We start from the raw sequence: 12,122 nt of genomic DNA, 5'->3' as shown, positions 1-12,122 counted from the left end.
TGGTCCTTAAGTCATTTGCAAGCAATCCTGCTTAATGGGATCTTGAAGGGCTTGAGTGTTCATTTTGCGCCTTGGTTTCCTTCCTTGAAGCCTGCGTTGAGGTATAATCTTGATAGCCATCGTGGAGAGTACTTGTCGGTGATCTGCCCAGCAATAGGAGGAGCACATCACGGTAGGCAAGGAGCACATCACAGGGATCTTTAGCAAGGACAATAACATAGTCTAAGAGGTGCCAGTGGTTTGACCGAGGATGCCTCCATGAAGTTTTAAATTCATTTTCCTGTCGAAAGTGTGTGTTGGTAATAACAAGGTTGTGTGATTTTTTTCTGTTTACCAATTGCAAAAATACCCTCCATTAAGTTAAACATGAGGGCTGCACCATTTACAGGACTTTCACTCTTGAAAAACTCCTGCCTACATCAATACAAGAATTGGGAAACATGAAACATACACACCCCTGCATCATATCAGAGATTTTGTTTACTATCTGATTACTATTATGAGACAGATTTCTGCTGTAAGTTTCACACAAGGTAAGTAACCATGTTCCATTTTCAGACTTCCCTAAAAATCAGGATGCATCCAATTTCAGTTGTCCTTCTATGAAGGTATGATTAATAATTTTAACAACAAAGGCCTAATCCTCACATCAGGTTTAGCCTGTGACTTAACATGAACACATAAACATAGAGCTTCCCAAAGCAGAAAAAATGGCAGCTTAGCTTCTTCCCAGTCATTTTATTGCTGTGCCATGATGACCCAAGTCATAGCTTGGCTTACTTCATTGTCCAAACTTGGGCTCATGCATAGTTCTAAGGTTTGTGCTATGGTTTACAGCTCAGCTCATGGTTTGTCTGGGAGAGCTAAACCAAAAGCTCAGGCTTAGATGACACTATAATTCAAACCACGGTTGAACTCAGCACTGTGCAACAGCAAAATGGCCAGGAAGGAAAGAAGCAACTGTTGATCTCCATTCCCACACTGAGCCATAGTTTGGCTTAATGTGAACAGTGAATCAGGCAAATGACGGAGTCAAACCCACACACTTCTCTATATAATGGTAAGAAGTTCAAATTCCATTCTTTCAAGATTGCTGAAGATGCTGATTTAAAACACGCAACTGCATTCTTTTTAGCACAGTAGCTTGTTGTCAGTGGGCTTTATTGTAAGAAAGCCACAGCAGTTTCAGTTTGAAAATCTAAGTATCTTTCAGTTTTTCCCACCAAATTCAGCAAGGAGGCTGGAAAGAAGGAAGGCAGTCTTGCTCTTAATGTTCATCCCCGCTGATTAATTGGCTATCAAATTAATTTGCTATCAAATCTTTATTTGATTAATCTACTAATGAAATCTTACAACCCTGCAAGTTGAGTGCAATAACACCAAAATAAATGGGCATTCTTTACATTTTTCCATCTTTAATCTTACTAAGATTGGGACTCCCAAATTTTGTCCTCAGATCAAATGGATGCAAAACACACCATACCTGACAGCCACCACTTTTTCTTCCAATCAAAGGGCACTAAAAACGGAGTGGGAGGGGTGGGGCTCTGTCCTAAAAACACTAAGAAGTGGCCCTGTTGAACAAAATAGGGCATATTTATGAGAATTGGTCTGTTAATAATAATATAGCCATAGAATTAGTCTGTTGGTTGCTAGAGAAAGACTACTGAGCACTTTAGAATCCACAGGACACCCTGCCAGACACACATTGATTACAATGGGCACAGATCCCTGACTTTTTAGCAGACATTCAAGAATGAAGCAGATTCCAAAAAAGCTGACACTGTGTAATACAGATGACCAAAACTACAACATGCTTCAAATATTTTAGCTGATGTTGTGAATTCCTTGGACCACAGGGAGAAAGAAGAACATAGAAGATCAACTACAGGAATTCACATAAGGCAACACCAAACATTAGTCATACTCAAGAGTACAGTCAATGGGGAAATTACTTAAAACCACTGATTTCAATGAGTCTACTCAGTGTTGAGTAGATAGCACACAGTTCAGAGTTGAATTTAACTCTTTATTAGCAAAAAACATTATCTTCACAGACTTGGCTGAGTTTCATGTCTAATGACCATAGCAGGCCATGGTCTTAATCAATGAAATCAGACTAAAGGTTGCTGCCTCCCAACAGCTATCTATGTCTCCTCCTCTTTAAGCTTTTTCCAAGCAATCCAAGACTATGCCTGTCTTTGCTCCACCCGTTTCATGCCTCTCCTGCTTCTCGGAGTCAGGGGGAGGGAAGCTTGTCATAGCAGGAGGGGGAGACACCTGTGACTTCACCAGCCTAACTCATCTCTGCCTCTTGACTTCCCTCCTCTCACTAGCCTGCCTTAGCTTCTGCCTCTGATTCTGAACTTCTCTTCCAACTCACTGAGCCCTGTTACCCCTTCAACTTATGACACCTCCTCTTCCCTCTTCTCATTGTTGTCCCACCATCACTATCTGGGCTCTGAGCCTTCTTCTCTTGGTGGTTTCCCAGCTGGTTCCTCCCATCATTCCCCAGCATCAAACCAGACCATGACAGTGCCTTATCCTACTGCAAGACAAAAGCAGCATGCTCATTTCCCTGGCTCCGCTAACTTCCTAAAACCCAGGGACTCTGAGATCAATGCACCCTGCATTTTCCAGTCCGTACTCCCCTAGTCTCTCCTGGATCTCAGAAGAATATGCTGATCTCTTGCAACCCTACCATGAATTCCAAGTGTTTAGCTACATGGTGATTCTAGAATCCTGAGGTTGGCACACACTTAGCGATCATATTAAAGAATTCTATTAGAAATAAAAGGTAGAAGGAAGAGCAGGCAGAAGGTCAAAACAGAACACAAAATAAACTGGACTAATCTTAGCCTATTTCCCTGGCATAGTCCAAAGCAACTCTAGCAGAGAGGCCAAAAATGAACAACAGTAGGATCATGACAGGGGAAGGATCACAGCTCAGTGGGGGAGCATGTGTCTTGCTCAGCTGGTCAGAGCGTGGTGCTGATAATACCAAGGTTCAATCCCCGTATGCATATTCCTGCATTGAAGCAGGTTGGACTACTAGATGATCCACAGTGTTATTTCCAGTTCTACAATTCTATGTTCCCATGTCTGATCTCTGGCTGGCAACTGCCATTAAAAGGAGCAGGTAGCAGGTGATGAATGGCAGAAGTCTGTCTGAGACCCAGGAAACCTACTTCAATGAATCAGAATAGTCTGGGCAAGATTTATGGAACGGAAATTAAACCCAGTGCAGTCTACTAAACTGGTTGCAGCCACATTCCTGAGTCTTCAGGCAGTGGCCTCAATCATCATCTGCTACCTAGTTTACTTCACTGGGTTCAGCATGGGAACTTTTATATGTGCAAAGATGGACAAATACTCTGCTGTGTTCTGAGGCAACTTCCTTTGTTCCTGTGCGATGTTATTTAGAAATACTTCCACTGAATTCTGTTAGAGAGCCAAAACACATGTCACACAACCCCTCACTTCCTTCCATCCTACACACAGTGCTACATGTGTCCATTGCTCAGACATTAATGCACATAGCATGGGGTTCTCTTTCTCGCTCTCTCTGCTTGCACAAATTCCTTGGGCCTCAGAACTCATGAAGTGGGGGGGGGGGGGAGTTGCAAACACTTGTCTTTGGCTTCACAGACTGTGCCTCATGAATCCAGACACAAAACCCAACAGGATCTTGAACTTTACTCTGCCAACTATGGATGCAAGGGCAAAGCATCACACACAGGCATGCAAGGGAACAGAGAACCTGTGCTTCCAAATATGGCTGCAGCAATCTCTCTCTTTTCACTAGATAATACAGACACACTGAGTATTGGCTAAGTTGTATTGACCAATGAGTTATTCCTTCCTCAGTAGCAGGTGACAGCGTCTCCCACACAGGAAACTCTAAGAGTGGAAAGGGACGTCATGAATGTCGTTTCAGGTCACTTCTAGGTTTGGTGCCATGCACATTTATCCATCAAACAGTTGTTGCCCGTGCAGTGAAGGTGCTTACTTGATCTCAATAGGCAGGGAGTTCCAAAGTGCTGGTGCTGCCACACTAAACGATAGCAAAATGGGTATTGTGTGGCACCTGCAGTAATACAAATGCAGCATCACTCTCTGGCCACTTGAGATCCTTCAAAGGTAAGAAGTCTGATTCTGATGTGAATGTGAGTGATGGGGTGGCAGAGGCTGTGTGATACAAAAGGCATATTCAATCACGTGAGAACCAGGCAATTGGCTCAGACACTGCAAACATTCTCAAGACTGAGCCTTTTCTATTGGGAGATCACAACCAGTGATCTCCCAAAAATGTGCATTTAGCTTTGACTGTACCATGTCCTTGGGCAGGGCTCAATACTGTCTTGTCCCTTTCCAACCCAAGTCCACTACACAGATCGCTACCAGCATTTGCTTCTGTAAAAGGTTTCCCTGATGGCTTAATCTAGTTCTTCCCTTTCATTCCCTGAGAAGAAGATCTTCCTCCTTAGATGAAAATTGCCTCACTAGTGGGCCTTGAACTCTTGTCCCAGGGGCATGTTTGTCATACTTGTCTCCTCCCAAATGAGCTGCCTACTTGTTGCATTGTACTACCAGTTCTTCTGGCCTTGTGTGCTAGCTATCTAAAAGTGGTTATATGGTGTTTATATGTGCAAGATGTATAAGAGGGTTCACAAGCTGGTGCGCAGAGATCTTTGGAGCCTCTTTGTTTCTAGGATTTTACTGCCTGTGCCTAAGCGATTGCTAGCAAATATAAGCAATCACTCAAAGTAAGGAAAACCATAGGACTTGACAAGGAAGTGTGGAGAGGGAAAACATTATGCCCAGGAGATTTCAGAAACGCAAATGACAGAACCAAGAGCCAAGTTGAAAAAAATCTCTTTTACACAGTTATAGAATCAACATTAACACGCAATAAACCACAGAAAAGACAAATAGCTTTCTACCTCCACCTTGAAGTACATGGCTTGCCTCATTTGTATAAGCCATTCTGAGCAAACTGTAAGCAGCAGTGATTTTGGAAAGCTCTGAATTTTCGCATCTCAACTAGCTGAAACTAAACGCAGCCTGTTCAGAAAGGACATTTTGAGATTAGTATGTGACATCACAATGCCCCTTGTGTGTTTAGTTTCAGAGCTAGGTGGGGCATTCTGGAAACAGGTGTACTTTGATTAGATTTCAAGTGTGCGAGTTTTCCCAGGAGCAGTCACAATACCTTCCCATAGCATGCCTGCTCCCTGCTTATAACATACCATGGCAGGAAGAATTAATGGGTTTATCCCTGGGAAACAGACAAGTAGAAAAGCTGGCACAGTGCAGGTGGTGGCCAGGCAAGGTGGACTTTCAGAACTTTTCAACTCTGTGAAGAAGGTAGACACACACTAAAAACAGAAATGGATGAATGAATGGGAGGAAAGTAGTTTGGCTGCTCTGCCACTCAACCTTCTTCCCATAAAGTGAATCATGAAAAGTTTAACTTCACCTATATTTCAACATGCAAATTAGGTTGTGTGAATGGATCAAAGACTAGAAAAGGAGCAGCTCTGCAAACATCAGGCCTGTGGATGGTCAGGAATTACAGACTTCATTAATACAACCAATGTGCGGGGGTTTTGTGGCTCAGTTTCAGGAAGAGACCAAACTGGGGTTCCCAAATAATGTTTGCTGGCTTCATGTGTTTCTTTTGCTTGGAAATTGACTCAGTCACACAACACTATTATACAGCACCCTCAAACAGCTTTTCAGTCTCAACATTTCATGGCTTTCACCAAAAAAAGCTTCATTCTTTGGAAACACATAACTCTGCTTACAAAGCAACTTCTACGCCAAGCTAGCTTACAAGCAATCATAAAGAACATACAGAATACTGGTATTAAAGTCGACAAAATGGCCCAGAAAATGGGAAAAAATGAACCATTTTAATCTTAAACACATGTAATAGTTTTCGGTATTAGGCCACAAAGGCAAATGGAAATTATCACTGGTATTTTATGGCACTCTAGTGCAATATACTCCCAGCACTATTTCTGACATTCAGACCCACAGAGGGACACACTTGCAGCAGGAAAAGGGGGGGGGGGTCTTAAGATACTCAAAATAATGTGGGTGCTCAAGAGAACCTAGCATGGAAACCAGTGATACGTCACAACTAAAAGCAAGAGACTGCAGAGATTTGCATTCAGTTGCTATTTTCAGGCTCTATGGAAGACTTTTGCTGAATTGTCAGGAGGGATATCGAGAGACCCTGGGTTGTTGCTTTTACTGTTTGGGTCATCCCTAGATAATACAGCTTGATTCTCATGGTTGTATTATCTGGATCTATTTTCAAAGCAGTGACATTATGTAGTTTATATCAACTCCCCCACTGGGGTACACTGCGATCTGGATTGTGAATATGTAGGGGCTTGTCTGACTTGCATCAGTTGCTTCAAACACAACTATCATTTGGTTCCTTCCTACCCTGCAATTTTAAGAAAACCATGTTAGTATTAAAGCAAACTCTTAAAAAAAATCTTTGTAAGGTTTTTAACCACAAGATGGTAGTTTAATATATCTCAGAGCCTTGAGGGTAAATTATTTTCTCCACTGAGTGAGTCCCTAATGGACAAAAATCAGCACTGTCGAGTTATCCAAGTGTTAAATGCTCCTATCCAGTAGCAAAGCAATAACAGCACACCAGACTGCACACTAGACACAAACCAGAGATGAGGGTTTATGCAACAGTGGGAAATTGGTTCTGTAATGTAAATTTAGTTTTAGAAGGGAAAAAAATTATGTAATATATACACACAAACCAACATGCTATGTGCATGACAAAAAATGGGGTTTCTCAGTATGTTACAGGTTTCTCAAACTTGAACATAGATCAATGGTGTCCAATACCCAATATAACTATGTGTTAGGAAACAACACAAACATTTGAATAATTTGTATTTATTTTGTTTTATGTGTCTCAACTTTGTATTTTCTATTATGCAGTCTGTCAATTTGCTTCATGTTCTGTATTATTTTCAGTTCGCTTCAAGACATGCCTCCCTCCTAGGTTCTCCATCAAAATATTTACTAGTCCACATTCTTTGCAACTGGATAAATGGTTATGGTTGTATTTACCTTTAACAAAGGAATTCAAATTTTAAGGATCAATTTAAACCTTCTCTTTACTATAATAGTATAATAGACTATATATTCTGTAACTCACAATGACTGTGAATTAATAGGCTAAATTCAAATCACTACAATTTGAAAAGCTTTTCCTTTAAAACAGGGATGGGAACTTGTTGCCCTCTAAGATGTTCCTGGACTACAATTCCCATTATCCTTGACCACTGGCCATGCTGGCTAAGTCTGATGGGAGTTGGAGCCCAGCAACATCAAGGGCCACCATTTCTCCATCCCTTTTTGAGACAGGGGGGAGAGTCTTAAATGACAAGTGTTTAGGTCTGTCATTGATGACTAACAATTTAGCAAGCTAAAAATCAATCCAGTTAAGGCCCATAGCTCAGTGGGAGAGCACGTTTGGGAAGCAGGTGGTGTTATGTTACTGTGGTAGGGAGCAAAGGTTACTGTGGTAGGAAGGCAAACTGCAGTACTGTCTGCTACAGGCAAAGCAAATTGTGTCATGTAATGTGGACACACAGTACATTATATCCCTCCAAACAGTATGAAGATCATCCATATTAATAGGAGTGGATGAGGGCCTATAAGACAGGATGAAGGAACCTGTTAGCTCACACAAATATTTGGGATAATGGTTTGGATGCTAGTTAGGTAACCCCCGGCAGCAGCATCCCTTGGCCTCCCATCAGCAGAAGGAGGGAGCTGACTTTTACCAACTACTTTGCACCATGTGTCCCCAAATATTCTTCAGAAGGTTTAGACACCCTCCACAGCAGTATGAGAGGCGGCATGGAGTTCTGCAGGAGGAATTTGTGAAAACTGCCTTTTCCTCCTCTTCCTGCAGATCCACTGGATCTTGGTTCCATCTGTGAATAGGAGGAGTTTTTTCAGTCGCAGAAACCTATTTTGGATCTGCTCCAAATCATTGCATTTCAGGTAATGTTCACACTTCAAAAAAATGAAAATGTAAAACAGTGACAGGTCGCATAAGAGGCTGCATATGCAACTTGAAGCACCTTCAGACCCAACTGCCATGAAATATAACTGGTGCAGACACAGTAGCCAAGGCATTTCTTATTACAGTACAGTGGTACTTTGGTTCTCGAATGTAATCCATTCCAGAAGTTCGTTCAACTTCCGAAATGTTTGAAAACCAAGGCAAAGCTTCCAATTGGTGCAGGCACCCCAGAAACAATAGCCGACAGCCGCATCAGACAACTTAAGAGGCTACAGTAATCAAGCAATAGTGTGTGTGTGTGTGTGTGTGTGTGTGTGTGTATATATATATATATATATCTCAATAACCTCCAACAATCACTACAAAAAGTCACTATCAATGCCAAAATGTGTACAGAGCAAACCATTAATTTCTCAAGAACCATACTGAGGTAGAAACAAACTCTGGATCAAGATCTGAAGCTTATTCTAAAATGTTGCAGGTGACAATCACATCCCTATCTTCAGTAACAGATTTGGCAACACCAGCTCTAAAGAAAATGTTTCTTTTTTGGTTAAGTTTCTGAACATCTATATCAGAATCTACATACAGAAAGAAATGTACAAAAAAAATTGTCTGCGAAACTAAGTTCCCCTAAAATATCAATATACTGAAGCAAAATATTGCATGATCCTTCTCAATTTAAACTTGACGGGTAGCAGAATTGAATCAAGATATGGATGAATGAGCAAAATACATGCACACACCAAGTTGTATATTAAAGTTTAATGTCAGGGTGACCAGCACAATCCTTCTACCCTTGAATACTGGAACATCAGAAGCATTGAATGGTGAATTAAATATAGCATTTGAACTCAGATCAGTGCATCTGAATGCAATACCAACATACTGAATGAACTTCATTATATTACAGCAGTAACTGAAGCTCAGCATTGAAAAACTGGTGCAAATCATGTGACCCACACAGGAACTACAGTTGCAAATCCCTACTTAAATAGTTGGCCAGCTCAAAAGCTTGCTCAGTCATCAACAAGGAATGACTCCCCCCCCCACCCAAAAACCCTTCCATATTCATGTACTGACTGTAAAATGCCCAAACTCCTCTCATTTTATTCCTTCCAGCCTGCTGCCTTCTAAACATATATTGCATACAACAAGTGGGGTTTTTTATGTTCTAAAAAAACTATGTGACACTATAGGGTGGCTATGGCAGAAGAGCTCAACACCCCACTTTCCAAAAGCGTGAATGCTTGCAACAGAGAGCACATTGTATTTATGACAAACACATGGTGGAAGCGTGAATGTAGCCCCTTCTTCAGGCAGAAACAGGCCGCTTGCCCTTCAGATTGCTAGTGCCTGGCACGGCTGCCTCTTCTGCCTCTCCAGAGCCCCTGACAGCGATATAAATGGATGATTCATTCCCTAACTCTCGCTGACATGCGACACAAGAGATTCCTCGCAAACCTATTGGGCTTTTCTATCTCCATGATGAACTCCCTACTACGATCAACGTTTTAATCTTTGTTTGTTGCTGCTCTCTTTCCTGAAAAGCCATGTTCTAATGTCAGGCATACCCTTTGGCTTGCCAATTAGAAGTTTTTAAAAAAAACAAAATAAGAGCAAGGGAGTGGAGGGAGGACATTCCAGAGCACTGATGCTCAATGGACCCACCGTATTAATACGGAACGATCCCTCCATCCCTCCTCTGTGGTGCTGCGGCAAACAACATCTGGTAACCCTAGACTGCCCTTTCCTTGATGGATGGCTGCCAGGATCGATGAGGCTCGCCAGCCGCAGCCTCTTCCCAAAGCCGGCCACACCTCCAGCTCTGAGAGCTGCCCCTAGAGTCCAGCGTAGAGAGCTGCACACAGGTAAGCCAGCGGGGCTACACAGCAGAGCCTCGGGTTGCTCATCATGGACTATGAGGCGTCTCCAAGGGAAGGGAGGAGAGATGCTGTGCAAAGCTGCCAACCAGGCATTTCGGGAGGGGCAAGGGGGCTGGAGAAAAGGAGAGACTCTCTTCCCCTCCCTCGAAAAAATGTCAAAGGCACAGCACGCCCCTTCGATTTCCTGTCAGGCAGCGAGGGCTGATTTTGGCATCGGCCTTCTCTCTCTCTCTCTCTCTCTCTCTCTCTCACACACACACACACACACACACACACAAAATACAGAGGCAGAAGAAGTGGAAACAGGCTCTCCTCCCACCCCTCTTTATCTTCTCTCCACTTCATCCGTCTCGGGCCCCCAGGCGCCCTTCTCCCGTCTCTCACATTACAGCTGGCCCCGCAGGGTCGTGCACAGGGCGGCACCCCAGGAGAGCGAAGGGTGTGTGTTTGTGTGTTCTTTAACAAACACACATATTTTGCCCGCGCGTGGCAAGGCGCCGCCGTGCGGTTTTTGTTTTGGTTCGGGTTTTGGGTTTTATTTTTGGCCTTCTTTCATTCACACGGTTCCGGTTACATCTCGCCACATGCGCGACGCGAAGAGAGTCAACACCGAGGGAGGGAGGGGCGAGCGAAGAGTTAAAGGTCTCCGAAGAGATGCTCCTCCGCACCGAAACGCGAACACCCAGAAAAGAAACATTGGGGGGGGGGGCGCCCTCCTGATTCGCCGATCTAGCTCACGATGTGTGGTTGCTAGTATTGCTGTTATTCAAAATCTAATGCAGTATCCCATTGTGAGGCTTTCCCTGCAGGCTTGGTTCAGAGGGCAGCGCCTGGCTGCCTCGGCCTGCTAGCGACGTCGAGGGGCTCGTGCAAGGTTGGGCTCTACAATGAGCCACGCAGCAAGTCTCCTTTGGCCAAGAGAGAGGGAGGGAGAAGGAGGCGGCGGGAGGGAGGGGAGGGAGGGATAGGCGCAGGCACGAGCACTCCCGCGCACTCCCAGCCCAGCCGGTGTCGTCCACACTCACCCATTGATGTCGCGTTGGGGCTCCGCCAGACAGGCTGAAAGTTTTGAGGTGGCTGCAGGTCTGGCAGGGAGAGGAGACGAGCCAGGCGGCGGCGGTGCAGATGACGGGAAGCTGCCCTCCTCTCCTCCTCCTCCTCCGCCCGTTGTAGCTGCTGCTGCTTCTTCGTGGCTTCCTCTCGGCTAGTCAGTGCCCGTTGCAAGAAGAACAGAGACGCTGCATCTTATTTCCTGCTCCGAAAAGCTTCCCCCGCAAGCGAGAAAAAATAAAATAAAAAAATTAAAAAGGCTTTTCCTGGCGTCAAAAAAGAGGAAGGGGTGGGGCGGCGAAGAAGAAGAGAACCACGAAGCGAAACACCTGACACGCCACCTGCAAATCTGAGGGATGCGCGGAGAGGAGCGGGCGAAGGCTGCGAGAGAGAGAGAGAGAGAGAGAGAGAGAGAGAGAGAGAGAGAGAGAGAGAGAGAGAGAGAGAGAGAGAGAGAGAGAGAGAGAGAGAGAGAGAGAGAGAGAGAGAGAGAGAGAGAGAGAGAGAGAGAGAGAGAGAGAGAGAGAGAGAGAGAGAGAGAGAGAGAGAGAGAGAGAGAGAGAGAGAGAGAGAGCCGAGTGTGCGCGTGTGGATGTGGTTGCGCGCGCCCGCGCGCGCCAGGGCGGGAACAAGAGCGGAGGGGGAGGCGGCGGCGGTTCTCGGGAAGGGAATGGGGAGGCTGAGGGGGGGCGGCGGCGGCGGCGGCGACGTCGCCCTTCCCCAGGACCACCGAGGCGGCAGCGGCAGGCGCTACTGCAAAACGGGCTCGCTTCGCTTAGCGGGCTGGCGCCGGTTTCACCACAACGTCGAGATAACCGCTAGCGAGAAGGGAAAGTGTCGCGAGAACGCGCCGCGGCGGCCTCGGTGCACCGCCTTTGGACGAGCAGCGGCGGCGGCAGCTGCCTGGAGAAAACCGGACACGCGTCGCCCGCTGAGGGGCGGTGGGCATGCAGGGCCACAGGGCGAGCTTCGTGGGGCCTAATCTCCCTTCCAACAATCATACAGGGATAGTAGTAATCATCATCATCGTAGGAAAGAGGGAGGCGCTTGTTGTGGAGCCCCCTGTATGCAATGCGTGGCGATCCACGCGCCCGGCAGAAACCTCCCTTGCGGGG

The 12,122-nt window shown here is 45.2% G+C and overlaps 1 protein-coding gene across 2 annotated transcripts in view; it reads right to left on the bottom strand.

Moving 5' to 3' along the window:
• Positions 1 to 11,406, bottom strand: part of SH3KBP1 (SH3 domain containing kinase binding protein 1) — a 140,710-nt gene extending 129,304 nt beyond the window's left edge. For both annotated transcript variants that reach the window (XM_081859100.1, XM_081859102.1), the window contains exon 1: positions 10,983 to 11,406. In XM_081859100.1, the coding sequence (XP_081715226.1) occupies positions 10,983 to 10,986 (4 nt within the window). In that variant the 5' untranslated portion in view covers positions 10,987 to 11,406. The remainder of the gene's footprint in view (positions 1 to 10,982) is intronic.
• Between the last annotated feature and the right edge of the window lie 716 nt (positions 11,407 to 12,122).

The sequence above is a fragment of the Podarcis erhardii genome (assembly GCF_964252035.2).
Source record: "Podarcis erhardii genome assembly, chromosome: 4".
NCBI classification, from domain to species: domain Eukaryota; kingdom Metazoa; phylum Chordata; class Lepidosauria; order Squamata; family Lacertidae; genus Podarcis; species Podarcis erhardii.
This window is presented reverse-complemented; position numbering and strand designations above follow the sequence as displayed.